Raw genomic sequence first — 24,294 nt, forward strand, 5'->3', positions numbered from 1 at the left:
GAGAGAAAGCTAATGGTGTTCATGTAGTGCAGATGAAATCACAGTGGTGTACCATTTCCTAGAAGCACACTGTAGAAAATGACATGGCATGTGTTATAGCTTGTTTTCTCACAAAGGTGAAGGGTTGGGTTATCATAAGCTTTCTGACCTGAGGGCAGATCTAGACATGAAGAGGACTGACACCCATGCCGAACATGAACGAGACTTGATTCAAAGCCATTTTCTCAGTATTTATCTGAGGTGTCTTATTTACCTAACTACTGAGGTACAGTCTCCAGGTTAGATGTCCCCAGGTTAAGAGGACCTTATGCTGGGCACAACCAGAAAAAGGCTAAATGGGAAAGAGAACAAGGCCAACACATTCCTCACAAAAAAGCCCAAAGTGATCATAAAGGTCTGAGAGAACGGTATCTACTATCTGAGCAGCTCTCAGTGAGAGGGCAGGCTGGGTGCGGGTGTCACTCATTAGCTTCCCTTTGGACTCTAGTCATCGCCCAGGCGTACACGACACGTTCTTCAATGCTTTTCTCCCTGCAGGTGATTCCGGATCACTGTGTCTTTGCCAGTAACACATCTGCTCTCCCGATCAGTAGAATTGCTGCTGTTAGCAAAAGGCCTGAGAAGGTAAATCCTGAACAGAGGAAAACCCTGAAATGTTCTACTCCTTCAGGCTCACTGATGAAGGCTTAGAACATGAGAAGGGCTGCTGTGGATTATGAAGTGGATCGGGGTGATGATGTAGTCCCTAAAACTGGGCACAGGAAAGTAATCCCACAACCACTATTGGATACAAGAATAAGTGAAATACAATGAGCATATACCTTTTAAAGGTGATTTGCATTTCTAATGGGTATTATTTTCTAAATTCAGACTATAAAACATAACTTTATTGCAGTTAGGTATGAAAGATAGGCCCTAAAATAAGAAGGGATACTCCCGAATACCATGTCAGCTCCAGAGCAGATACTGGTGACTGCCTAGGATAGATTTGGTTCCAACTCCAGATCCAAGAATGGCAGACGGGGGTGTGGTGGGATGTGTCCACCTGTGGGTTCCCTTAGACCCGCCCCAGACATGAAATAGATGGGTGGGTGTTAAAGCACGTTCAGTATTTGGAATGATGCCTAGAAATATATCTTTGGGCCTCTACTAGAGTAATCAAGGGGAAGTGAGGTCACCGAAGGAAAAATAAAACACCTCACCTCTCCAGAGAATACCAGTTAGCTTTGACTAACCAGAACCAGACAAAGGTAGGCAGGAAATATAAAAGATCTTTAGGCAACTGAAATTGTTAATACAAAGTCTATGTACTAAAAACACAAAAGCCTATTTATTCCTTTTCTAATAGCTTTCCAATGCAGGGTAGTCTTGTTTCGTGGCACACAGCAGATTAGAAGTATGTGGGGCCTGATAGAGGCAGGTTCAGTGACAGCAGGAAAAGGTTATACAGAGAAGTGGCAGCTGATAGTGTGACCCTGAGGGAAGACACAGTCAGGCAGACAGCGTGGCCATGTCACATTACTTGAAACACTTCTGCAGCATTTAGAGTCAGTAAAGGAGGCAACTTGCTGCACTGATGGACAGTGACTGCTTCAGGGTATGGGTGGGGACTTGATAATATGGGTAAATGTAGTAACCACATTGTTTTTTCATGTGAAACCTTCATAAGAGTGTATATCAATCATACCTTAATAAAAAATTTTAAATTAAAAAAAATAAAAATAAAAAAATAAAGTCAGCAAAGGAGAGTCTGTTGTTGGGCTGATGCTGACCTCTCATTCTCCCCAGTGGAGTGGAACAGGCAGCTGTAGCCTCCAGTTGTCTGGGATAGCTTCTCTCACCTGCTTGCTTTATATCATTCATATAAAAGTAGGGCCAAAGGGACACAAGTGGGGTAACCAACCTTCTCAGTTTGTCTAGGACTGAGGCTTTCCCGGACACAGGGCATTCAGTGCTACAATTGAGAAAGTCCCAGAATTCCAGCATAGGTTGGTCACCTTTGGCACAACTTTCTTGAGTGATGTAAATAGATTTTACTTGAGGTGGTGATTACGTTGGTGCATACACAATTGTCAAAACTCAATGAAATAAACACTTTAAGGTCTGTGCATTTTATTGTATATATATATATTACATGTTAATAAAGGTTAATTCCTTTTGCTCAGAAATACTGAGTCTGAATCAGGTCCTGTCTTTTTAAATATCTTAGACATAAATTAAAGGATAACTTAGGGGTTTAGAAGCAACTTTTGGATTAATAAATTACGGCACATTTAAGTGGCCTGTGTGGGTATCACATAATGGTAAGTAGGCAGGCTTTGGAGATAGGCTAACCTGTGTTGGAATTCCCACTTTGTTGGAAATCCCACTCTACCATTTACTGGCTCTGAGTTACTAATTTTAACCTCCTGATGTCTTTTGTCCTCATCTTAGACTAGTTCACAGAGTATTAACAGACTAAAGTAAGGCATAAATGATAAATACATTAAAGAGTGGATCATAAGTAGTCAATAATAAATGATAGGTATTAGTTATAGCTAGCGGGGAGCAGAACTAATGAATGAATTAAACTTCTTTCACAAGTCAATTGTGAAGGCTCTAATTGTGTTAGCTAATGAGGTGGTTCTCAAACCATAGCATATATCAGAATCATTTGGAAGGCCTCTTAAACACAGATCTGGGCCCTCCCCCAGAGTTTCTCATTCAGTGGCTCTGGGACGGGCCTGAGAATCTGCAGTTCTAAGATTCTCAGGCAATGCTAATGATGCTGGTCTGAGTACGTTGTTTTGAGGATCATTGGTTTTATGAGTCTTCAGGAGCACTTGAGTGTTGAAAACAGTATTTAAACCCAGAATCCTGCCAGCGAGACCCATCTGCCAGCGAGAGATACATCTGTGACAATCCAACATAAAAACCAATTCTTCTGCCTACCCCACCTCCCCGCAGAAAAGTGGATCTCTCACCTAAACCATCAGCATCCTTAATATAAGTGGGCCCTCCATTCTTCCCTGATAAATCTAATTTAGCCTTTAGCTGTGATTTTGGCACTAACTTTTGGTAGAATCAGTTGCCCTTAGTGAAAAGCCTGAGAAGCAGATGAACAAGGATTCCATAAGCTGTCCCTGAACATACTATGAACTTTTTATCAAGGAACCATGAACCAAACCACTCAACTGTATCCAGCAGTACTCCTGCATCACAGCTGCCCTTCTCTTCACTGCTTTCCTAGCAAATTAGGGGTGCTCTGAGGGCTCTCCTCGGCCTGCTTAAAGCTTTTGGCATTTTGTTCCCCTTGCCAGGTGATCGGCATGCACTACTTCTCCCCTGTGGACAAGATGCAGCTGCTGGAGATTATCACAACCGAGAAAACTTCCACGGACACAAGTGCTTCCGCTGTAGCAGTTGGTCTCAAGCAGGGGAAGATCATCATTGTCGTTAAGGTAAGGAGCTGTATAAAAGGGGCAGATCTGGGAAAGTTCTATTAAAACTCTTTATGCCTCCAGGCTTGTAACTGCTGTGGGGCAGGCACACCAGCATACCCAAGGTGATATCCCATGGTTGTTTGCAGAGTGGACAGGAGTATGGGCTGTTCTGCTGAGTCAGTGTCAGAGTGGGGCATATCTGTGACATGGCAGCTCTCCCAGCCTTTCCAGACCTTCTGGGTGACTGAAACTCTGCTGCACTCGTCGGCTCAAGCCACGCTGCCCCTGGCTGTAGCTTCCCCTGCAATTTAATTACAAGGATTCTGATTGGGATTATAAATCTCCTTGAACTTTGAAATGATGCCTGGGGAGGGGAGACTGCTCTGTCTGGGACCTTCAGCGGAGGGGCCAGTGAGTTCACATTCTCTCCCTTGGCAGGACGGACCTGGCTTCTATACTACCAGGTGTCTTGCACCCATGATGTCTGAAGTCATCAGAATTCTCCAGGTTGGTATTGCTCTCGGAATCTTTGAGGCATCCTCTGCTCCTTGTTTTCCAAACTGGTAATGAACAAGCTTTCTTCTAATATACTAACTTCTGGCTCTTCTCCAAGAAGGCACTTTTGTGCTCTCCCTTTCTGTACAGTGGTGGGAAGTTGTGGGCGGATTTTAGCTCTGCTTCCTTAGGCCCAAGGTCTCCCGACATGCTTTTCTGTGCTGTTTCTGCATCCCCTTTGAGGCAGGGACCATCCAGAACAGAGCCCACCTGGTCTGACTGCTGCATCTGCTTCTGCTGCATGGAGACCCCTGCAGTGGCTGTGCAGGCTATTCACCACTTGGAAAGTGGGTGGCCCCTCTTTACCAGACACTTAACTGACACAGGAACCATGGGGCTCAGCAGCACTGTGCCTTGGTGGTATTTTTTTTCTTAGTCATGGGAAACTTAGCCCTGCCTTCTGCGGGATCTTGTTATTATTGAGGTTCAGAATTGCAACCATGAAGGAAATGGATAATCTGTTCATAGATTAGGGAAGGTTCAGACTTTACCCGTGTGGCTCCCAGACCTCTTTGTGCTTCCCTGAGTGAATTAGTCCCAAGTCTGGGCCTGGCCAGAAGGCACCAGAAGAAAGGTGTGCGTTGCACAGGCAATTTCTGAGGGCCAGTACAAGGACCCCTTGTGGGGAATGTGGGATGTCCTTCCCCTGAAGTCCTTGCTTTACCTCCCATTCAGGAAGGAGTTGACCCTAAGAAGCTGGACTCCCTCACCACAAGCTTTGGCTTTCCTGTGGGTGCGGCCACACTGGTGGATGAAGTTGGCGTGGACGTAGCAAAACACGTGGCAGAAGATCTAGGCAAAGCCTTTGGGGAGCGGTTTGAAGGTGGAAGCCTAGAACTGCTGAAGCAGATGGTGTCCAAGGGCTTCCTGGGTGAGCTGCCTCAAAGAAATGTAACCAGCACCATTAGTTAAAAGTTCCCTGAGACCAAAAAGTTACAGAAGGCCCATGTAAAGGACTATTTCCTAAACAGCCCATATCTTAGGGATTTTCGAAAATGACTTCATAACAACCTCTTCTTAGGCTGAGTCTGCAGATTATGGACAAACGACAGAGCTCGGGCCTTCTGAGGCTCTGACATTGTCCATGTTATGCAAGATTGACAGGCATTTTCATCCCACCCAAGGCCTCCACTACATCTGTGATACTGCAGGAGTGAGCTCTGCACCCAAGCTTTACCATATTGTCTGCTCACCTGTGTGGAGAAGGTGAAACTTCTGAATACAGAGTATATAGCTGAGCTGGCCAGCTGCGTACTCCCGGAGCAGGAACAGCAGAGTCAGCGCTAGGACCTGGGCAGCCTAGGGCCGCTGTCGCATGTCTGGACATTAAAAGTCACCCAAATATCCTTTTCCATCAGATACACAGATTCCCAAGCTCCAGGAAACACAAGATCTTTTTTCCTTCTCTGCCAACTCTTCGGACAAACACTGAATTTCTAGGGTTACTAGGTGTACAAAATGAGGAATATAGCTGACAGGCCAGAGCTTTACAGCAGGTGAGCAGAGAAGAGACCTCTCAGGCCAGGGCTCTGGAAATTTGTAACTCTCCCCTTTCTGGCTTCTTTTAGGTCGCAAGTCTGGGAAGGGCTTTTACATCTACCAAGAGGGTGTGAAGAGTAAGAATTTGAATTCTGACATGGATAGTATTTTGGCAAGCCTGAAGGTGCCTCCTAAGTCTGATGTGTGAGTTAATTTGAGTGGCTGTTAAGCATGGAAACATGTTTCTCATCAGCCCAAAGCTTCTTGCCCCTCTTCCATCTTTGTTATGATCACCATACTTGACCAGAAAGAACTCCTAAGGCTTCATACTTTTTGCCCTACCATGTGCCCCTTCATTCCCTGCTGAGCATCAGGGTTAGCACTGTAGCCAAGCCTCGGGAGACCCCTGCTCCAGCCTTCACTCTGAAGGTCCCAGAGAGCAACTAGAAAGACGGTTATCCTAAACCCCTTCAACCCCCAAACGCTTGGTCATCATTTGTAATTGACAGCTGCTGATGTCAAGAGATCATCCATTCTGCCCAATCCTGTTCCTGGTGCTCAGTTTCTGATTAGTTAGGGCCAGTCGTTCACGGTCTTCCTGAGAGAGGCTGGTCTCCTGGCCGCACCACCTCTGCAGAGCTGGAGGCTCAGTACTGGCTGGCGCTCATTCACGTCCTGCACCTGCAGCTCTCCCATTACTTGTCCTCCACCCAAGTATTTTTCCCCATTGGCAGCTCCTCTGATGAAGACCTCCAGTACCGCCTGCTAACAAGATTTGTGAATGAAGCCATCATGTGCCTGCAGGAAGGGATCTTGGCCACACCTGCAGAGGGAGACATCGGAGCGGTCTTTGGGCTCGGCTTCCCTGCTTGTCTTGGAGGTTGGTCTTGCACGTCGGGAAGGCAGCTAGCTCCCTTTATCTTACAGGATTTGTTTTGCTGTCTTCTTCAGCAAAGTCCTATTTCTTCATTTAGGGCCCTTCCGCTTTGTGGATCTGTATGGTGCTCAGAAGACAGTGGACCGGCTCAGAAAGTATGAGGCTACCTATGGAAAAGCGTTCACCCCATGCCAGCTGCTAATTGACCATGCTAACAGCCCCAACAAGAAGTTCTACCAGTGAGAAGGCCCTCACATCCTGCTCACCCACACACTAACTCCAGCTGCTGGCTATGCTGGTTCTCCCCACAAAGTGGCATCTAGGTTTATCAGAGTGGCCAGAAGGAACACAAACTCTGGCTTTGGGTGTGTGCCTTGATTAAAGTGCCTTCAGCTACGACTGTCTCTTGGTGAAGTCTGGCTGTGAATTAGTTTGCACTTCATATTGGCTGATGGAACACTCACTGGTCACGAAGCCTCAAGGTCCAAAGTGGCAGCATCTCTGGAGGCGTCTTTGTTGCCTGTTCCTCCTGGGGGCCAGTGGCAGCCAGTGTGGTGCGAGCAGTTCTGCAGCCAGCCAAATACATGGTAACAATGAAAACCAAACTGTCAGCCTCTCTGCCTGCCTCTTCCTTTTTCTTCTGTCTTTTCCCTTCAGGTTTAAACCCTTCCTTCTAGGAGTGAGCTGAGCTAAATAAAGCCCTGTGCTTCTAGGGAAGGACTGTGTTGGGAGAGCTCTAGGCAGGCAGCAAGACTGTAAGGATAGAAAGTGGGCTTGATAAGCCTAAAGCCTTTTCCTGACGGTGCTTAACTGCTGTGGCTGGGCTTCTGCCTTCTGCTCAGCATATCCTGCATGTCCTGGCTGCCCCAGAGCATGGAAGATGGCAGATACACCCACAGTGATCAGAAGCCACGCAGGAGCAGGGTTGTGGAAGGGCTGCAGCGGACAGTCCACCCAACTTGGCCTCAGCTCCCACCCTCCATGGGGAAGCCTTCCACTCCTGGTCTGGCAGCAGCAGTCTCCTGTTTGGGTAAACAGTTTGGGGGCTCCTAGTGGTCTGGCAGAAGGATCCACCCTGAGTATGTGGTCATAATTCACATCCCACCACATCAAGCCTTCTGAAGTTTTTGAGATACTACCAATTCTGCTTCAGTTCCAGTTGAGTGCTGCACTGTTCCCCCGGCCCCAGCCCTGTTGTTGGGACTGGCAGGAAGGAAGATGAGCTCTGGCTTTACTGAACACAGTTGGTTGCTAGGAAGCTAAAACCAAGTGACTTCTGAGTTGGGGTTTTCAGATGACCAGTAGAAGGTAGAGAACTGATTCTTCCACCAAGGCCACCCACAGGCTTCTGCATGCAGGCTCTGGGAGAACCCTTAAAATTGGCTAGCACAGAGAATTAAACTTGGGCCTTGGCTGGTGACATGGAGCTTTGAAACCCGGGTTTTCCACTTAGCAGCATTAGGTAGGTGTAAATTATGGTGAAATAGCAGGAGCTGGAATGTTCTTGAAGGGTAGGGGCTTTCAGAAGGGAGTGAGGGCTGGCATTACTAGCTGCCTGGGGCACAGATGAATGGGCCACATGCACGCATCATTCCAAAGTCTTCTGCCCAGAGGCATATATATTCACTGTGCCTGTTGGTCCCCATGGCTCTCAAAAAAAGCAAGTGACTGCCAGAAATCCACTCACACTGTTCTTCAGTGGACTAGCATTTATTCCACTAGTTCTTCAGGATTCACCACATGATTGGCAAGGAAACCAAATGCTTCAGCATCACACTTTCTGTGCTCTACTTCCTGGCTCCCCTCCCTGCAGGGCTGAGGCAGCTTGCTTGGGGCATGAGTACCAACATGGTTCTGATGCTTTTAAGGTAAAAAACAAAAAAATGGAAGAAATAAATAGGTAGGCTAGAAAAGGCAGAAGAGAAGGCTGGTACCTCTGGGGCCTGACACAGATCAGGAGAAAAAGAATCAGTGTGGTTCCAGGTGGGTGAGCTAGGGAAGAGCACGAGGGGACAGGTGGTGGTCCACAGTGGCTAAGGTGCTCTGGGTGCCAAGCAGGTCACTGCTTAAGGTCCAGGACACAAAGACGTGAAGCCTGGGAACAAGGACAGGAAGCCTGAGCTTGAAGAGAAAGGAAAAAGGCCGGTCTCCCAAGCTACTGTGCTTCCCCTTTCTCACCCACCCCATCTGTGCCAGTGACAGAAGACCAGGGCAGGATGCCATGTGCTCACCAGAGTCCAATGATAGGGCAGGGGATGGACAGAAGCATGAGTGATTGAAGGCCACGTGCCTCTAAAATAAAGGAGTGGCTGACCTCAATCTACCTGCCCTTTCATGGAGTCAGTCTTCAGACTGGACCCAACCCTGAAGGATGGGGGGCTAGTTGCAGTGAGCTCAGGGCAGAAGCCAGGGTACTAGGGACGTCCGGGGAGTGTCGGCTTCCCTATCCAGGTAAGTAAGTCAACAGCAGAGCTGTGCTCTTCAAAAGTTGTCACCCATGAACCAGAACCCCTGAGGTGCAGTGGTACAGCACATGCTGGATAATAAACCTGTGCTCAGGGCCAGAGACCTAACTCATGAGCAGAAGAGGAAAGGAAGAGCGTTCCACAGGTACAGAAATTGGCACCCTGACTCTGGGGCAGCTTAGACCAAAAGCCTACAGAGCAGAGAGGGCACTTGGGGAATTTGTGCTTAAGATAGACCATCTTCTACCTTTGTCTCTAACCTGAGCCACAAGCTTGAGAAGCATGAGACATCTGTGAAGCTCTGCAGCAGGACATGGGAAGATGTGAAGGCCATGAAGCCCAGCTTTTGGCACCCCATGGGACTGCAGCAGTGTGTCACCAGGCCCAGCCCCCCACCCCCACCCCATATACTCAAAGGCAAGACATCTCTAAGCAGGGATCTGACCCTAGAGGACCCCATTTCCAAGTGTTAACTCCCTGGACTCCACACCCCTCCCCTGGAGGGGCTGCCTGGCTGCCTTAGTGTTGCCATAGATGGTCCCTGCAGGCAGGACCTACCCCCTAGGAGTGCTGTCCCCCTGCAGACCCACAGCTGGCCCCCAGGGCCTTTGCCCCAGCATTCCAGTTGTGCAGCTATAAGCTATGAAATTCAGATCTTGGGCCTCCAGCCTTTGATGAACTGCATGATCTTCTTGACCTGCAGCTTAGTGAGGTGGAAGTCGTCTGCTAGGATGTCCTCACTGAGCTGCACAAAGATGCTGCCATCAATGCGTTCTCGGGCAAAGAAGCTCACCACGTCCTCTGAGAGCCCAATGAAACGCAGACTTCGAGAGACCTCCTCCAGGGAGAGCGCAGACAGGTCAGCAGGGGGCTGCCAGGAGGAGGCTTCCCGGCCTCCCCAGCCTGTGGCCCCATCCCGGGGACTAGCAGGAGGCCCTTCCAGGCGCCCTTGGGTCAGAAGGACTCGTGCCCCACCTGCCTCTGGCCCCTGCAGGACCCCTGGTGACAGTGGAGAGGGGACCTGCCGCAGCACCAAACCTTCAGGCTCAAAGGCCTTGGGGGGTCCAAGTGGCGAAAGGCAGGGTCCAGGCCCAGGTGCCCCCACAGCTCTGGGTTCCTGACAGCGCAGCAGCTCAGGCTCCGGAGAACCACACTGCCCCAGCTCAAAGGGATCAAAGGGCTCCTGGGCTGGTTCCTGCCACTCAGAGGAAGAGGAGGAGGAGGTGGGACAGGAGGAGGTGGGAGCTGCTGAATAGGCCTGGCCTGGTGAGCCCGGGCCTGGGGAATAAGCAGGGCTGGAGGTAGCCAGGAGAGCAGAAGTGGCTGTGGGCCCAGAAGAGGAGGTCACTGAATGGCCTGAGGGGTAGGCAGGCCCAGAAAAGGGGTTGAGAGTTCCAAACGGAGCACAGCGTTTCTGGGGGTGAGAGGGCTTGAGGAGAGGTGGGCAGCTGTGGTAGGCCTTGACAGCGGGGGCAGCCCGACTGCTCAGGGGCTCTGCCAGGGACCGGGAGGCCTGGCTGGGCTGTGTGGTCGAGGGCAGGGATCCTGAGGGTGGGCGGCTGGAGGACTCGCCCACCTTGCAGTCCCCCCAGGTGCAAGGGTAGCAATAGAGGGAGTAGGCATCTGGGGACGGAGAGCCACTGCCACTGCGGCAGCCCGCCCTGTGGGCAGAGAGATAGACAGACATAGACGAAAGGGTAAGGCAGAGCAGGAGGGAAACGCACCAGTCACACACATGACACAGCAAACCGCTGCTCTGCCAGGTCACAGAGGCCACCGCTCTGACCTCAGCAACACTTGGCAGGCACCCCAGCCCTCAAAGGCCTGAGACCCTCTCTGACTGTCTTTTCATCCGGCGTCCCCCATGCCAGGAAAAATTAAACTGAACCGAATTACATAAAAAAGTTTAAAATAGCAAGGAGCACTCCATCCTGTGGCAGATCCCAGTCTGGAAGGAACGAGAGCACTGCTCCCATTCAATGCTCCTCCTTCAGGAAAGGAGCAAAGCAGCAGGAAGATGTAGCACAAAGGGCTGGGTCCCAGGCCCTCTCCCCTGGAGGGAAGCTGCACCCTCTGAATCCCAGGCCTGAAGTGTTCCTCCTCCTCAGCACTGGCTCCCTGCCCTGCCCTCCCCAGCCTCAGTTCACCTCAGGAGGCCCCAGGACCAAGGGAAGGAGGGGGCTCACCCATCCTGGAGGCCAGAGGAATAGTAGGAGAGGCTGGAGCTGGGCGAATGGACAGGCTGCAGCTTAGGGAAGCGTGGGGGCACCGGGGGGCTGCCCGGGAGCCTGCTGCTGTCACTGCCTCCCCGGGGAGGCACAGGCGGGGCATTGAGCAGGCGACACTCCTCCTTCACCTGCAAGCAGAAGCCGTGACTCCACCCTCCGTCCCCAGGCAGCCAATGCCCTTAGCTTCCCTTTCGACAGAAGCTGGGCCAGGGGGGTGTCTGGGAATGACATTTTGCCCCATTTCACCAAGAGGCTACCTTGCTTTACACCCCAGCTACACACCCAGCCACCCCCCCCACCCCTTCTAGTCTCTCCAGCCCTTTCTCATCCAGAGCCCACAACACATACACTGTCCCCCATGACCTTGGAAATCCCCTATGAGTGTAAGAAAAAGAATACATAAGTAGATTAAAAAAAACACTAAGTAAATATATTCCCTCCTCAAGGAAAAGGAATGATGGAGAAAATAAAGGTGCAACAGGAAGAAGAAAGGGAAGGAAAAATATCTGCCATCAGTATCCCTTGTTGGGCACATACTTAAAGCAGCCTCCCACATAGCATGTTAATAGGTGTGATGCACATTCGTGCACAAGTACGGTTGGGAAACTGTGTTAAATACAGATAAATGGGTTTCCTTACTGCAGGACTTCTCAAAGCCTTTAATAGACCAACGCTCTGTGGCTCCAGACTGAGGAAAGGGAGGGCTGGGAATCACCACATTTTCTAAACTTATTTCACCATGAAACGTTTTCACTGGACAACTTAAAGGACTCCTGTTCTGTGGAACTTTCTGGGTAACGCTGTTCTATCTAGGCTCACCTCAGATTCTGAGGATGGAGACCTACTGGCATTTCTGTCCCGATTCCCAATGTCACCGTCCTCGTATCCCTTAGTACAAATGCTCTTTCCCCTTTTTCTTCTCCCCTTCCCCCACACCTCAGCCCCCATCTGTCACACACTCCCGGGGCTGGAGGCTGAGATGCCAAGGCTGGGGGGCAGAACTTTGTTTTCAGGCCCAACCGTGCCCTGTGGCCTTGGAGCACAGAGTCGATAGAGCCCGGTCCCCGGCCTCCCACCCTTCTCGCCCACCGCGTCCACTCACCGCCTCGGATTTGGGAGGGACGGGAGGCGGCGGCGCCTCGGGCTCCTGGCGGGGCGGCCCGGCGGCCCCGAAGGAGATGAGGTCGGGCCCCGGGGGCTGCCGGGCCCGGCCCTCGGCTGCCTGGTGCGTCCACAGCTCCTCGTAAGGGATCTCAGCGGGCAGCGCGGCGGGCTCGGGCGTGCCGGCCCAGTCGGGGCTCACGTACTCCTGGTCGCCGTCGCCGGGCGGGCCGGGAGCGCGGGCGGGCCTGGGGCCGCGCGGGGGCGCAGGCAGGCAGAGGCGCGCGCGGCGCGGGCTGGCGCAGTCGTCGGCCAGCTCGGCGGGCGCCTCGCGCACGGCGGTGGAGTACTCGTCGGGGTCGAAGCGCTCGCGGCAGTAGGAGGCGCTGTCGCGTACCAGGCGCTCGACGCGCGGGTCCCCGGCCAGCAGGCCCTGCGGGAGCGCGAAGCGCGGCGTGTCTGTGAGCAGCAGGAAGTGCAGCGGCTCCGGGCCCTCGCGGCGCAGTGCCAGCCCCAGCACCACCGTCTTGGAGATGATGCTGACAAGCTTGTAGCAGTGACCCTCCCGCACCGGGTGCAGGTCATAGGGGTTGCGCGGTGGCCGGCTGGGCACCAGCACGTTCACGGGGAGCCGCACACGTTCGATGATGGTGCGCACCGTGTGCTCGCCCTCCTGCATCTGCAGCTCCAGCGGGCTGCGCGTGCTGAAGCGGCCCTGGCACTGGAAGGGCAGGCTCAGGCTCTCGTTGGTGCGGTGGTTCATGCAGATGAGGCAGGGCATCTTGCCTTTGGTGGGTCTGCCGCCCCCGCCGCCGCCCGCGGCCCCCGCGCCCCCCGGGCTGCTGCCGCCCACCCCGGCCAGAGCCCCGGCGCGGCCCAGCTTGCGCAACAGGGAGGTGAAGCGTGAACGCTCCTTGGTAGTCTTGGCGCACAGGATTTCCGCCTGGCCCATGAGGGTGAGTTCGTCGCCCGCGTGCAGTGTGAAGTTGTACACCTCGCTGTCCTCGCTGAACTCGCCCGACACCACCTAGGGAGCCCAGAAACAAGGCAAGGCCTTAGCCAAGGCTCCAGGGAAAGTCATCCCTGTGAGGCCTTCTGGGGTCTGGGAGGACAGCCCTCCTCCTGGGTACTTCCCGGGACTGAGACCAGTTCAAGAGCTGAACTCATTGGACTAGTTGGGTTGGGGATGGGGTGGAGTCAGGAAACCCTCGTTCCATTCTGGAGAAGCCACATGGTGGTGGTTGTGCAACCTTAACAAGTTACCTCTGGGTCCTTAGTCACCTCTATTTGCAAGAGTTTCTGTAAAGATTAAGTAGACATACTTTGACAATATTCAATAAATGGCAACTTTTATTATCATTATCTTTACAATTTAGGTGATAATAATGTTCTATCCATTCAACAAGGCTACTGTGGAGATAAATGAATTGGTGGATTAAAAAAGGGTTGTAAACGGCAAAGATCTGTAGACAAGTGGAGGGTGTTTGCACTGTATACCCCACCCAACCACCACCCTTCTCAGCGGATGCCAGGACAGACTACCTTGGAAGGTCTCCAAGTCAGGGCATGACCTTCCAAACACACTTCCTCCTGCTTGAACACCTTTTCCAGGAAGTTCGTCAATCCAGTAGCTCATACACCCAGCTCTTCTGACATGGACCAATTGTGCCAAAGGCCCTCAAGGGGCTTCCAAAAGCCACACTGGGACACCTTCTGCCTCCTGAACCCTAAGGGCAATGCTCCAACCAGGGTCAGAGTTGCCCTTAGGGGAAGGGGTAGTGTGGGGGCACCATGCCTGGTGCCAGAAGAACTGACCTTGACACTGAAGGTGATGGCTTCCATCACAAAGATGCGGTCAGGGAAGACGCTGGCCACCTCCTCCACACTGCTGAAGTACCTCACTGGCTCCCGCACATCTCGGGCCTGCTCCAGGAGCTTGAACTTCCCTGCACAGGAGGGAACAGAGGCTGCTAGGGCTACTGTGGAGGGCCTGCTTGCCGGGAGCCTAACCTGCATACTGAGAAGCTTCATGGTCCCTACTATTTGCTACTCTCATCTCAGCTGTCCCTTCTAGAACTCGGGAGGATAAGGGCAGGTCTGTACTAATATGGGGTGAAAGGGGCTCCTCATCTACCTCGTCTCAGTAGGGAGGTGGGCACAGATCCCTAGCACCAGGGCCCAGCCCTCCCCCTCTGGAGAGCTTGTGGGTGTGTGATGAGGCTACTCGCTGCCTGCCCAGAGAAACTCAGGTGCAAACTGGCACCCAAACACTTGGACGTACAAGAGGCCTCTAACCAAGTATCAGAGTGGCTTTGGAGATATTGTCTCCTGGCTTGGTTCCAGACCGACTCTGACTTGCTGTGACCCTAAACAAGTCTCTTTTGCTCTCTGGGTCTTCATCTGCGGGGGCTGGACCAGACAACCTTGGCCCTGCCTGGATCTGGCACCCAGTGCTTCTGCCTTGGGTTGTTTTGATCCACACTGAATGCACTGGTGGACCAGGGGCTCAGCCCCACACCTTGGAGGCCCTGGGAGGGCCACTCAGATACCAGCTTTGTTCCCAGACCCTGCCCTGGTCCAACATCAAGCCCTAAAGCCCCCCAGGCCTGTGACCTAAGCCCAGCAGAGGCGCCTTCCTCAGATAAGACCTCCCAGCCTGCTGTCCAGGGCTCTGCTGGGCACAGCAGATGCTCCCAGCAGACACAGACTTTAAAGAATGATGACAGTTCTTGGTGCTGACACTCCCGTGTAAACCATCTCACCTCACCAACCGCACACCTTTTATGTGCCCACCTACATGAGCACAATAACAGGTTGAGAACCTCGCCAGCATTGGGAAGGATGGCCTCTTCTCAGGCTTCACAGAGAAAGAAGAGAGTCTTGTCTAGGTGAAGGGACGACACACCAAGAGAAGACACAGTGACTGCTTAACAACCTTGGTCTTCCTGGTGGCTGCTCCGGTCACAGTCCACACAACTTTCACGACACAAACATTTGTGGAGCACCCACTGCATGCCAGACACAGGGCTAGACCCAACAGAGGGTGTAAACCTGGGTAAAACAGTCTGCCCTCAAGGAAATCCAGATATAGTAGGTGTGACAGTGGGCACCCAGTGATGACAGGATGAGACAGGTGCTACAACAGACTCATGGAAAGAGCTAGAGGACCACTGAGTTAGAGGAATCCCGCCTGGTAGTCTGAGGGGATCTTAAGAATGGAAAGAATTTACAGAACAGACACTCCACATGGAAGAACAGCATGAACCTAAAGACGCAGAGCCACCAAAGCAGAGTGTCCACCCAAATGGCGAGTGCCTGGGGGTGGGACTTGGGGAGGGTGATGACCAGAAAGGAAGCGGACGGTGAGCAGGTTATGAAAGGCCCACATGCCAAGCCCAGGCAGCAGGACTCTGATCTGTGAGAAATGAAACCCGCTGGAGAGTTGTGAGCAAGGAAATAGCAAGATCCCAAGTGGACCTCTCTAGAGATAACAGGGAGGCCTCTCAATAACAACCCAGGAACAGTCTGGGGTGCAGTGGCCAGAGGAGGCACTATGTGGAAGCAAGACTGACTCATCAGGCTGGTATGGCAGCAGAGGGGGAGAAGGGGGAAGGAAGAGACTCTAGCCACCAGCCTGGTCAGAAATGGAGATGGCAGAGGGGTTAAACTGGGAACCTAGAAGTAACACATTTTGGAACAGGAGCGATGCTGGAGAGGCCAAGGCCCTCCAGGTGGTGCTCCTAGGGCAGGTGAGCATGTGGGTGAGGGGCCAGGAGGCACCTAGTCAGAAGTACAGGCTGAACAGCGCCGCCCAGAGGAGCGCTGTGAGGCAGGTAAACGGCTCAAGGGAAAGGAAGAGCAGAGGATCTTAGTCCTTTGGGGACCTTCTTCCCAGAAAAATGTCCACAGTGTACTCGTAGTATGAAAACACACACCAGTCTGTACACAGTGCTGAGGGGCCTGTAGCCCCCAAAGCCCAGCAGAAACCCGGAGTGAGAATCTCCCCCTTCCCCCAGTGCAGGGTATGAAGAACAGAGGGCCAAGGGCAGAGCCCATCACCCTCTAGGAGCAGAAGGAGAAATGAGAGCCAGGAAAGAGAAGGGAAAATGCCCAGGAGAAAGCTCAGAGGTGAGCCCCTAGAAGAAAGAGGTCTCAGATGTGCCACAGCCCTAGCAGCAGGGATAAACTGGGGAGGAGGTCTGGCAAGAGCAGTCGTCTGGGGGTCAGGAAGCAGCAGCTGCAGGTCTGCTACCATCCAACAGTAAGCGGCCGCCTCCCTCACCCCGTCTCCTCCTCATATCCACACACGAGCCCCAGGCACATGCAACAGCGAGGGGAGAAATGCCGGCCGCCCCCTGTGCGGAGGGCTGGAGCCGAGGCAGGACTGAAGCCCGGGGAGGATGCGGTGGGGAAGATCGATGTAACCATGGTAGCCAGCACCACCCCCTCCGCTGCAGCCTGAGCCCAGCGCCGGTCATTACTGCCGGGAGGAAGGAAGGGAGACCTCCCGGGAGTGATGCTCCGGCCGCTGGAAGCCCTTTCCTCCCCCCTGCAAGCCCGGTCCTCTCCTGCCCTCCCTACGTGAGACCCGAGGTCCCCTGCGGCTCCAGGGACCTGCCCCACCCCGGCCTGCCTCTCCGGCCTGCCCTCCCTCCCAGGTCACTCAGGCGCCGTCCTGCACGCCCCCCCAGCGCCAGCAGTCGCGTTTATCACGTGCTCCCAGCCCCTGACCCATGGCCGGCACTCCAAAAAGACTGGGGGCACATGCACAGCCTGGAGTCTGCCGGACCTGGTTGACTCCAAGCTCTGGCACCAAACCAGCTGTGTGACCTTGGGCAAATTATTTCGTCTCTCTGGGCTTCGGTTTTCCCATCTGTAAAATGGAAACACACTACTGAGTACACAGGGCGCGTCTGCCCACTGCTCCGCAGGGCCCGCGGCCAACGCTGGGCAGCCACCCCGCGCTGACCAGCCGTTGCCCCCTCGGGCAGGAGGAGCGGGGCTCAGGGCAGCAGCTCTCCGGACGTCAGGTGGTGGGCCACGCCTGTCCCCCGAGTCACGGGTTGGGCCCCCAACGCACTCTGCATGGCCGCCCTGCTGCCCTCGGCCTTCGCAGGTCCGGCGGCTCTCTCGGAGGTCCGCAGCCGCCTGCGCCTGCGCTATTATTAATTCATCAGGAGAAACCAGCGTAGGGCTGTGCACTCAGCTTCCTTCGGGGCCTCGGCCTCCTCGCCCGATCCAGGCAGGCCGGAGCCGCCCACCGGAAAGATGGGGTTGGGGCTGGGGAGGCCACACTCCTGCAGGCCAGCTGCCTCCTGTGACCACCATCACCACCATGCACGGGCACTCAGGGGGCACTAACAGAGATGGGGAAAGGGCTAGGAGCCTCCTGGACCCGCAGTTCCCTCGGAGGCTCTGGACCTTGGTTTCCCAGATTTTTAATCACACAACTGAAGTGGCACAGGCCCTGAAGTCACATTTCCATCAGTGAGGGCTTTTTCCAATCTGCTTTTTTATCCCCGGAAGAATCCCTGCGACCTCTTCCTGGACCACTGCCAGATACCCAGGCTGGGAGGCCTCTTGCTTGGGTGGGCCCCTCAGGGGCACAAGGCCCAGGACAGAGCCCCATCTTAAGAGATACTTGAGAGCATTTCCTCATCTTTTAAATGGGGTGTAGGGGCACCAACATCACAGGTTGCTGTAAAGAGCAGAAGCCATGGAAAGGCCTTAGTCCTGTTGTGCTGACTCAGAGGAGACCCTGGCAGGGCCAAGGCTGTACCTGTGAGGAAGAGGCTGTGAGCCTTCCCACCTCAGAGGGGAGGGTGGGTGTTAGCAATAAAAACACAGAACTGGGCAGGCTACTGGAGCACCTGGAGCCTCGGTTTTCTTGTGAGTTAAAGAGTTGGTAGGACTTTCTGACAGGGTCACTGGGCATATGAAATGATGAAACTGCTCAGCTCAGTATCTCGAACAGAGCACCTGGTCAACATGCAAGAGCTGTGGGAGCTTGGCCCACATGGGGGCATCCCTGGGATGGGGCCCGCAGACTCCCACCCCTCCCACACAGGGGATGATTCTGCATTCCTGGTGTAGCACAGCAAGCCCAGCACGAGCCCAGGAATGAAGACACCTGGGTTCTAGCTCTCCTCTGCTACTTATTAGCTGTGTGACCCTGGGCAAGTCACTTACCCTCTTATGCCCTCTGTTTCATCATGTGCAAAACAAATGAAAGGACTGTACTTTCTTTTTTCAAACAAAATCTTATATAGGACCTTAACATCATATATACAACTGATAAAAGTAGCTCATTAGCGTAATTTAAAGTCTAAAATTTAAACATTCACTCATAAAGTCAATCAATGAAAATAATGAGTTTAACACAAAAATTGGGAAGCACAGAATTAGAGCTGACATATGCAGCACCTCTCTGTTCCTGAAGCTTTCTGGTTGCACACTATGGAGGAGGTTCTGGCAGATGTTCTTTGAGGGTCAATGCAAAACAGGGTTGGTTAATCAGACCACTCAAGGTACACACCGATCTGTAGTTTGGGTTAACATTTGATGTGCATCAATTTGAGGGTGTAGCTATTTTTTTAATCATTAGTTTACAATCCATCTTAAAATAAAATATGAATTGAAGGTTTTCCCCCAGAAATGAGGACTCACAGAACAGGATGAAACCCACTGGTCCCTAACCCCAATCACCACCCTGCTAGCCATGTCCTTGCACACCCCTGCCATTCCAAGGAAAGGTTGGTCACCAACAGCTTTCCCCACCCCTTCCATCCAGCCTACGCCCACTGCTGGCTTTATGCCATCTGTCCCTAGCTGAGCACACCTGGGTACTGCAGAGGGATGTCGATCTTGGGACCAATGACATAGTGGCCCTCCTCCAGGGTGTGGGCTGTCACTGTTGTCCACTGGCGGCAGGAGTGAATGAGCAGGATGTCTCTCTCACTGACGCCCTCAGCATACTCCCCTGGAAGGCAAAGGGAGGAAAGGAGGAGGGGAAGGCAAGGAGAACATTAGTAGGGATAGAAAGAATAGGCAGGCTTACCTCCTCACCAAAACCCTGCCCAGGGGACAGCTCCCATGATTCCTGTCCAGGTCAGCAATGCTCAAGGGGCAGACAGGATGCCAGCTGTGACCTCAGGGCAGGGAGTCATGTCCCATCTCTCAGGGCTCTGCTACCCAGCAACCAGCCCAGCCACTGCCCTTCATTCATCATTCGGTTGGAGGCCCTGTCCCAGGCCCTGTGCTGGGGCTGAGGGCTCCCAGGGGATGAGCCCAGCCCCTGCCCTCCAGGAGCCCTTAGCACATGGGGAGGTGGGGAGAGATATGAACAGAGAATACAGGCTGTCTGTGAGGCCCGAAATGCAGGGTGTCTGGGCACTCACACAGGGGAGCTACAAACTGGAGGGTGGTGGAGTGTTACACTGAGCTGGGCCTCAGGACCACCAGCAGAATTCCCAGCCTCCAAGTCAGTACCTAAAACAGGCAAGGAGGGCCTTGTGGGGGGCCCAGAGAAGGCTGAGATGGGGTTGTCCTTTGTGGGTCCCAGCTTGGAGGGCTCCCCCAGAGCCACTGATCACTCAGGGCAGGGGAATGGCAGGGCTTAGAGGAGCTGATTCCTGGCTGTCACGGGCAGCCCCTTTTCACCCACTGCCACGGGCCCTCTCCTGAATTCAGGGGACCTGGAAGGAGAGGGGAGAAGGTCTCAGACACCCCCATACCCTATCTCACAGAAGTTGTTTCCTGGCTCTCCTTCCATCAGCCCTTCATCCGCCCAGGCTCTGGAACACACTAATGATGGCTGGAGGAGGGGGTGGATTTAAAAGTGGGGGCCTCGTCCTGGGGGAAGCAGCGCTAGGGCAGAGATATTGGGAGGGCCCTGGGCCCTGGAGGCTCCAACCCCAGCAACGGTTTCCAGGGGAGCAGGAGGGGCTGGCCCAGCTTCCAGGAGGCCAGTGGAACGTCTCCTGGCTGCAGCTGGTGGGCAGAGTGGGGGTGGGGGAAAGAAGCCTCTTTCCCAGCCGTCTCACACACAACTTAATTTCTTGCACCTAACCAAACGGGAAATGGTTTATTCCGATTATTCTGATGACAGGGGGCTCCATGAAGTGTGTGCTTGTGTATGTATGTGGGGGGTGGGGGGAACTTGAGGGAGGGCCTGGCTCCCACTGTCTTTGAGGGGTAAGGGGTAGTCTGAGTTTTCCTCCCACCCCCTCACCTCCTGGAGCAGAGGAAGCACCCTCACTCTGCAGCCTCCTCTTAGGGCTCTCCTAAGCCCGAGCCCCCTTCCTACAGGGACCCAGGCCACAGCCTCTCAGGGCACACACCGACAGCCATGGGCCATGGTCACCAGCAGTTGAGTCAGCACAGCCACCTCGCCCAGTGACAGGGGTTTGTTACCCAAATGATACAACTCAGTCCCATGGCCCCCTAAGGGGCTCCTTCCAAATGCATAGGCACACAGGGAGCTTTGAGACTTCAGGACACACTTTTGATTACATATTCACACTCAAAGTGACCACCGTCATATCCACCATAACACAGAGAGCTCGGCCATCACACCAGTTGCTCATTCACTCATTTATTTACTCAATCCATAATCTTTGTTAAGCAGGAAGCCCTCCTTCAAGCATCCTGCGGCCCAGCCTTGAGACAACAAACTATTAAAACAGGTGCAGAGTAGGAGACAAAACAGGGGTGCCAGAGGTGTTAAGGGAGCTTAAAGGGGCGCTGCCCTGACTGAGCTCAGAGAAGAGCCCTCAGGACGGGGGATGCCGAAAGAGATGTGTACGAAGTGGCCGGGCTGAACCTAGGGCCAGCATATCCCATTCACACGCAGACACGTACAGCCTTGCTGCTGACGCGGACAATGTCAGGAACAGGACGCTGAGCAGCCAGGCACCCCTGCCCGACGCCCGGTGCTTGGAGGCTACCACAGAGCCAGGCTCCTAGGACACGCTGACGTTCACTGCGCTCACTCCTCGCCGCGGCGGGTCGGAGGAGGGGCTGCCGGGCCCCAGGGAGAGGAGAGGAGCCTGTGGCCGCGGGCCCCATTAGCATTCTGGGAAGCGAGTGTGCCAACTCAGGCCAAACCCCTATTCTTCTCACACACAAAACCCCCGGCCTGGCTGCCAGCCCCGGCTCCCGCCCCTCCCCCAGTCAAGCAGCCCCCTCTTCCCCCAAATGGTCCCCTCGCTTCACGCAGCCACCAGGCGTCCCTTGTCGGGCCTCCACGCATGGTCTCATCGGCAGAGCGGCCCGGGCTCCCGGGCCCGAAGCAGAAGTGGGGCGAGACGCGGGGGAGGGCCGGGGGCTTGGGGCACGCCCGGCGGGAGGGCCCGCTCGTTCCGGCCTCTCCCCGAGGTGGCTGGTCCGCCCGAAGCCGAGGCTGCTCCTGGGGACGCGAAAGGAGGGTGCGAGACGAGTCCCAAGAGGGGCCAAGGGGCATGGGGGGAGACAGAGTCCGAGGCCCAAGGGATGCGGGAGCACCGAGGTGAGAAGAGTGAAACAAAAGGACAGCGAGGGGTGCGGCCCGGGCGGGGGTCTCAGGGCAGAGGAGGGCAGAGGAGAGCAGGCGTGCACCGACGGGGCGGGCGCCGTGGCTCGGCCGCGCTCGGGGCGCCAGCGGAGCCGGAAATTTTGTCCTGGGCCCGGCCTCAGTCCCTGTCCCAAGTTTCTGTCCCTATGCCTGTTCTCGGGACCCAGGAGGACGCGCACCCTGGTTTCGTGGGTCCCCGGTCTCTGGGGAGGCGCTCCAGGAGCCGCCGGGAGCGGGAGGCAGGGGCCGCATGCTCACGGCCCTGCTAGCACCTGCCTGGAGAGTCCCTGCTTTCCCCACAGACCCCAGTCGCCCTTCCCGGCACCCCCGGTACCTGGCCCGAGACAGGCGAGCGTGGGCAGGCGGCAGCGGCTGACGATGAGGTCGAGCGGGAAGGCGCCCATGCTCCAGCGCAGGCCGGCCAGCCCGGCCGCCAGCTTCTCCATGGCATGGGCGCCCTCGGGGCCGCCGTCCCGGGGCCCCGACGGCCAGTCCCGCGCGGCCCGGGCTCCCGCGGCCGCCACCACCTCCCGGGGCCGCCGCGCGCTCCTAGCCTGGAGGCCGGGCCGGCTGCGGGAGTCACGTGGCCGGCCTCCCGGCGGGGCGCCGAACCCCGCCCCCGCCCCACCTCCCGGCCCGCGCCCCCGCCCCAGTCGCCGCCAAGTCCCGCCTTCCCGCCCAGCCGCTCGCCCGCCCCTCCCGGAGCGCCCAGGTGACAGCCGGGGACCGAGGAGCCCGGGCGGGGGCCTGGGGGGAATGGAAGACGCGAGGCGGCATCTGCGGGCTCGGGGGTGGAATCAACCTCGCCTCCCCGCCGAACGTGTCTGGACTCCTCCTGGTCCCCCGGGAGCGGCGCCTCTCCTCGCCTGCTCGTGCGCCGGCCTCCCGGAGCCACCGCCCACCCCGCGCTGGGTCTGCTGCGCTTCCCAAAGCTCCTGCCCCGAGTCAGCCGTTGCATCCCAGGAGCGTCGCTGCCTCCAGGACATTTATCACCTCCAGCTTCACGCAATTCGGCGGGGCCGCCTCATTAGCCACATTTTACTGATGAGCAAACTGAGGCTCAGAGAGGTCACGTGGCAGCTTGGACCTGAACCCGGGTTTGACTGCGAATCCTGTTGCCCTGCCTGGTTGTCGCCGCAGCCTATCATCGCCCTCTCAGACCTTGCCTCTTTCCAAGATCCCGGCGCCCTCTTACCGATTTTCACAAGTCCCGAGAGCCAGATAGCTCCCCACGTTCACAGCTGTGTGAACGCTCCCTCACGCTAAATGAGACAGGTTCAGACGTGTAGCGGGTAGTGGAGTTCCCTCTGTCTCCGGGGGCTACCGGACCTCTCGTTCCCTTCTCTTAATTTGCTCTTCCTTTTCTGCTCCCTCATCTCCTCCTTCCAACGCCTCTTGGCTACAGCTCCGAAGCTCTTCTTGGGAAGCCCTGCCCGGAAGCTGTGGTGGCTTCAACCGGGCCACCCCGCCAGAGGGCTTCCTTTGCCCTCAATATGTCTGCAGCGCCCCCCTGCAGGTGATCAGGGGCTGGCGCAGTTCTGCCGAGGGGCAGTGCATAAACCAACAATTGGGCCTTAGCTCCCAGGCTGGGGCTTAAAGGGCTCTATGGGCCCGGTCCTCAGCCTGGTACTCTAGAGAGACGCCCACGCACAAACCCTCTCTTCCAAGGTGGGTGACATCCGCATCATCGGATCTGAACCCCAAGAGAAACGGCACCCGGTAAGATGAGCACAGCTCAGCAGGAAGAGACATTTGAGATTACTTGTTTGATTGCCATCTTTTGCAGAGGAAAGGAAGGGAGACTCCAAGAGCAGAAATGCTTTGCTCCAGGCCACACCGCATGACAGAAAAGGAGCTGTGAATAGAAGGTAGGCGTCCTGCCTCCCAGCCAGTGCCCACTCCAAAGACCCTCTGGCCCAGCACAGGGAGCCCCCTACCCCACGTCCCCCGGGGAAGGCGAGGCCACTCAGGCTTTCCCTTCCTTCAGCCAGCACACAGGTGGGACTTGGGGGTAATTCAGATGGATAGAAGCCCTCTTGGGTCTGTGAAGGTTGGGGGTTCTTCCCTAAGAAGTAGGTAAGAGAAACATGGTAGAAGGGAGGAAGAAAATAGAAGAAAGAAAGTGCAGGAGTCCAATAACAGAAGGTCTCAGGTAGGAGGATGAGGGTGCCAAGAGGAGCAAGTGAATGAAAAGGGGCCTACTTAGAGTCACTTTTCTTTTCCTGCCCTGCAGGACTGCTCTACTTGGTGACCATACAATTTGTCATCCAAACTGGGATGCTGTGGAGAGTCAAGGAGGTGCTGAGACAACAGGCATAAACCAGACTCTGGGACAGCAGGTGTAAACAGGGCCTAGGGCCAAGTGGCCAACCTCTCTCCAAGGGACACCTCATCTACAGGGATTTCGCATGCTCATCATCACCGGCTCACCTCAGCTCAAGACCTCAGTTTCCAGATGTGCCTCTCCACCACAATCAAACATTCACAGGCATTCCATTTCAACAAGCACACTTGAACTTGTCCATCTTTTATTTCCTACCCTAGATAAGCACATCACCTTTCACCTAGTCCCTCAACCTGGAAATCTCCTTAGCACTTACATCCACACTGGTCACCA

General features: G+C 54.8%; 2 protein-coding genes across 3 annotated transcripts in view; one reads left to right on the top strand and one right to left on the bottom strand.

Annotated features, from left to right (window-relative positions):
• The window catches only part of HADHA (hydroxyacyl-CoA dehydrogenase trifunctional multienzyme complex subunit alpha), a 60,142-nt gene extending 53,405 nt beyond the window's left edge, over positions 1-6,737 (top strand). Inside the window, exons 14-20 of the mRNA XM_036990632.2 lie at positions 538-624; positions 3,300-3,440; positions 3,861-3,929; positions 4,653-4,848; positions 5,546-5,660; positions 6,191-6,336; positions 6,431-6,737. Coding sequence (XP_036846527.2) covers positions 538-624; positions 3,300-3,440; positions 3,861-3,929; positions 4,653-4,848; positions 5,546-5,660; positions 6,191-6,336; positions 6,431-6,576 — 900 coding nt within the window. The 3' untranslated portion in view covers positions 6,577-6,737. The remainder of the gene's footprint in view (positions 1-537; positions 625-3,299; positions 3,441-3,860; positions 3,930-4,652; positions 4,849-5,545; positions 5,661-6,190; positions 6,337-6,430) is intronic.
• Positions 6,738-6,876: 139 nt separating this feature from the next.
• On the bottom strand, positions 6,877-22,236 carry GAREM2 (GRB2 associated regulator of MAPK1 subtype 2). 2 transcript variants are annotated; one of them, XM_036990631.2, is made up of 6 exons: positions 22,012-22,236; positions 18,966-19,106; positions 13,943-14,073; positions 12,129-13,154; positions 10,985-11,154; positions 6,877-10,459 (listed from the first exon to the last, which is right to left on the bottom strand). In XM_036990631.2, exons 1-6 carry the CDS (start codon positions 22,121-22,123, stop codon positions 9,448-9,450), a joined length of 2,592 nt encoding a protein of 863 aa, XP_036846526.2. In that variant the 5' UTR covers positions 22,124-22,236; the 3' UTR covers positions 6,877-9,447. The 2 variants fall into 2 exon arrangements, with proteins under 2 accessions (XP_036846526.2, XP_073071714.1); XM_073215613.1 differs by lacking the exon at positions 22,012-22,236 and having other exon boundaries at positions 18,964-19,102.
• Between the last annotated feature and the right edge of the window lie 2,058 nt (positions 22,237-24,294).

The sequence above is a fragment of the Manis javanica genome, chromosome 1 (assembly GCF_040802235.1).
Source record: "Manis javanica isolate MJ-LG chromosome 1, MJ_LKY, whole genome shotgun sequence".
NCBI classification, from domain to species: domain Eukaryota; kingdom Metazoa; phylum Chordata; class Mammalia; order Pholidota; family Manidae; genus Manis; species Manis javanica.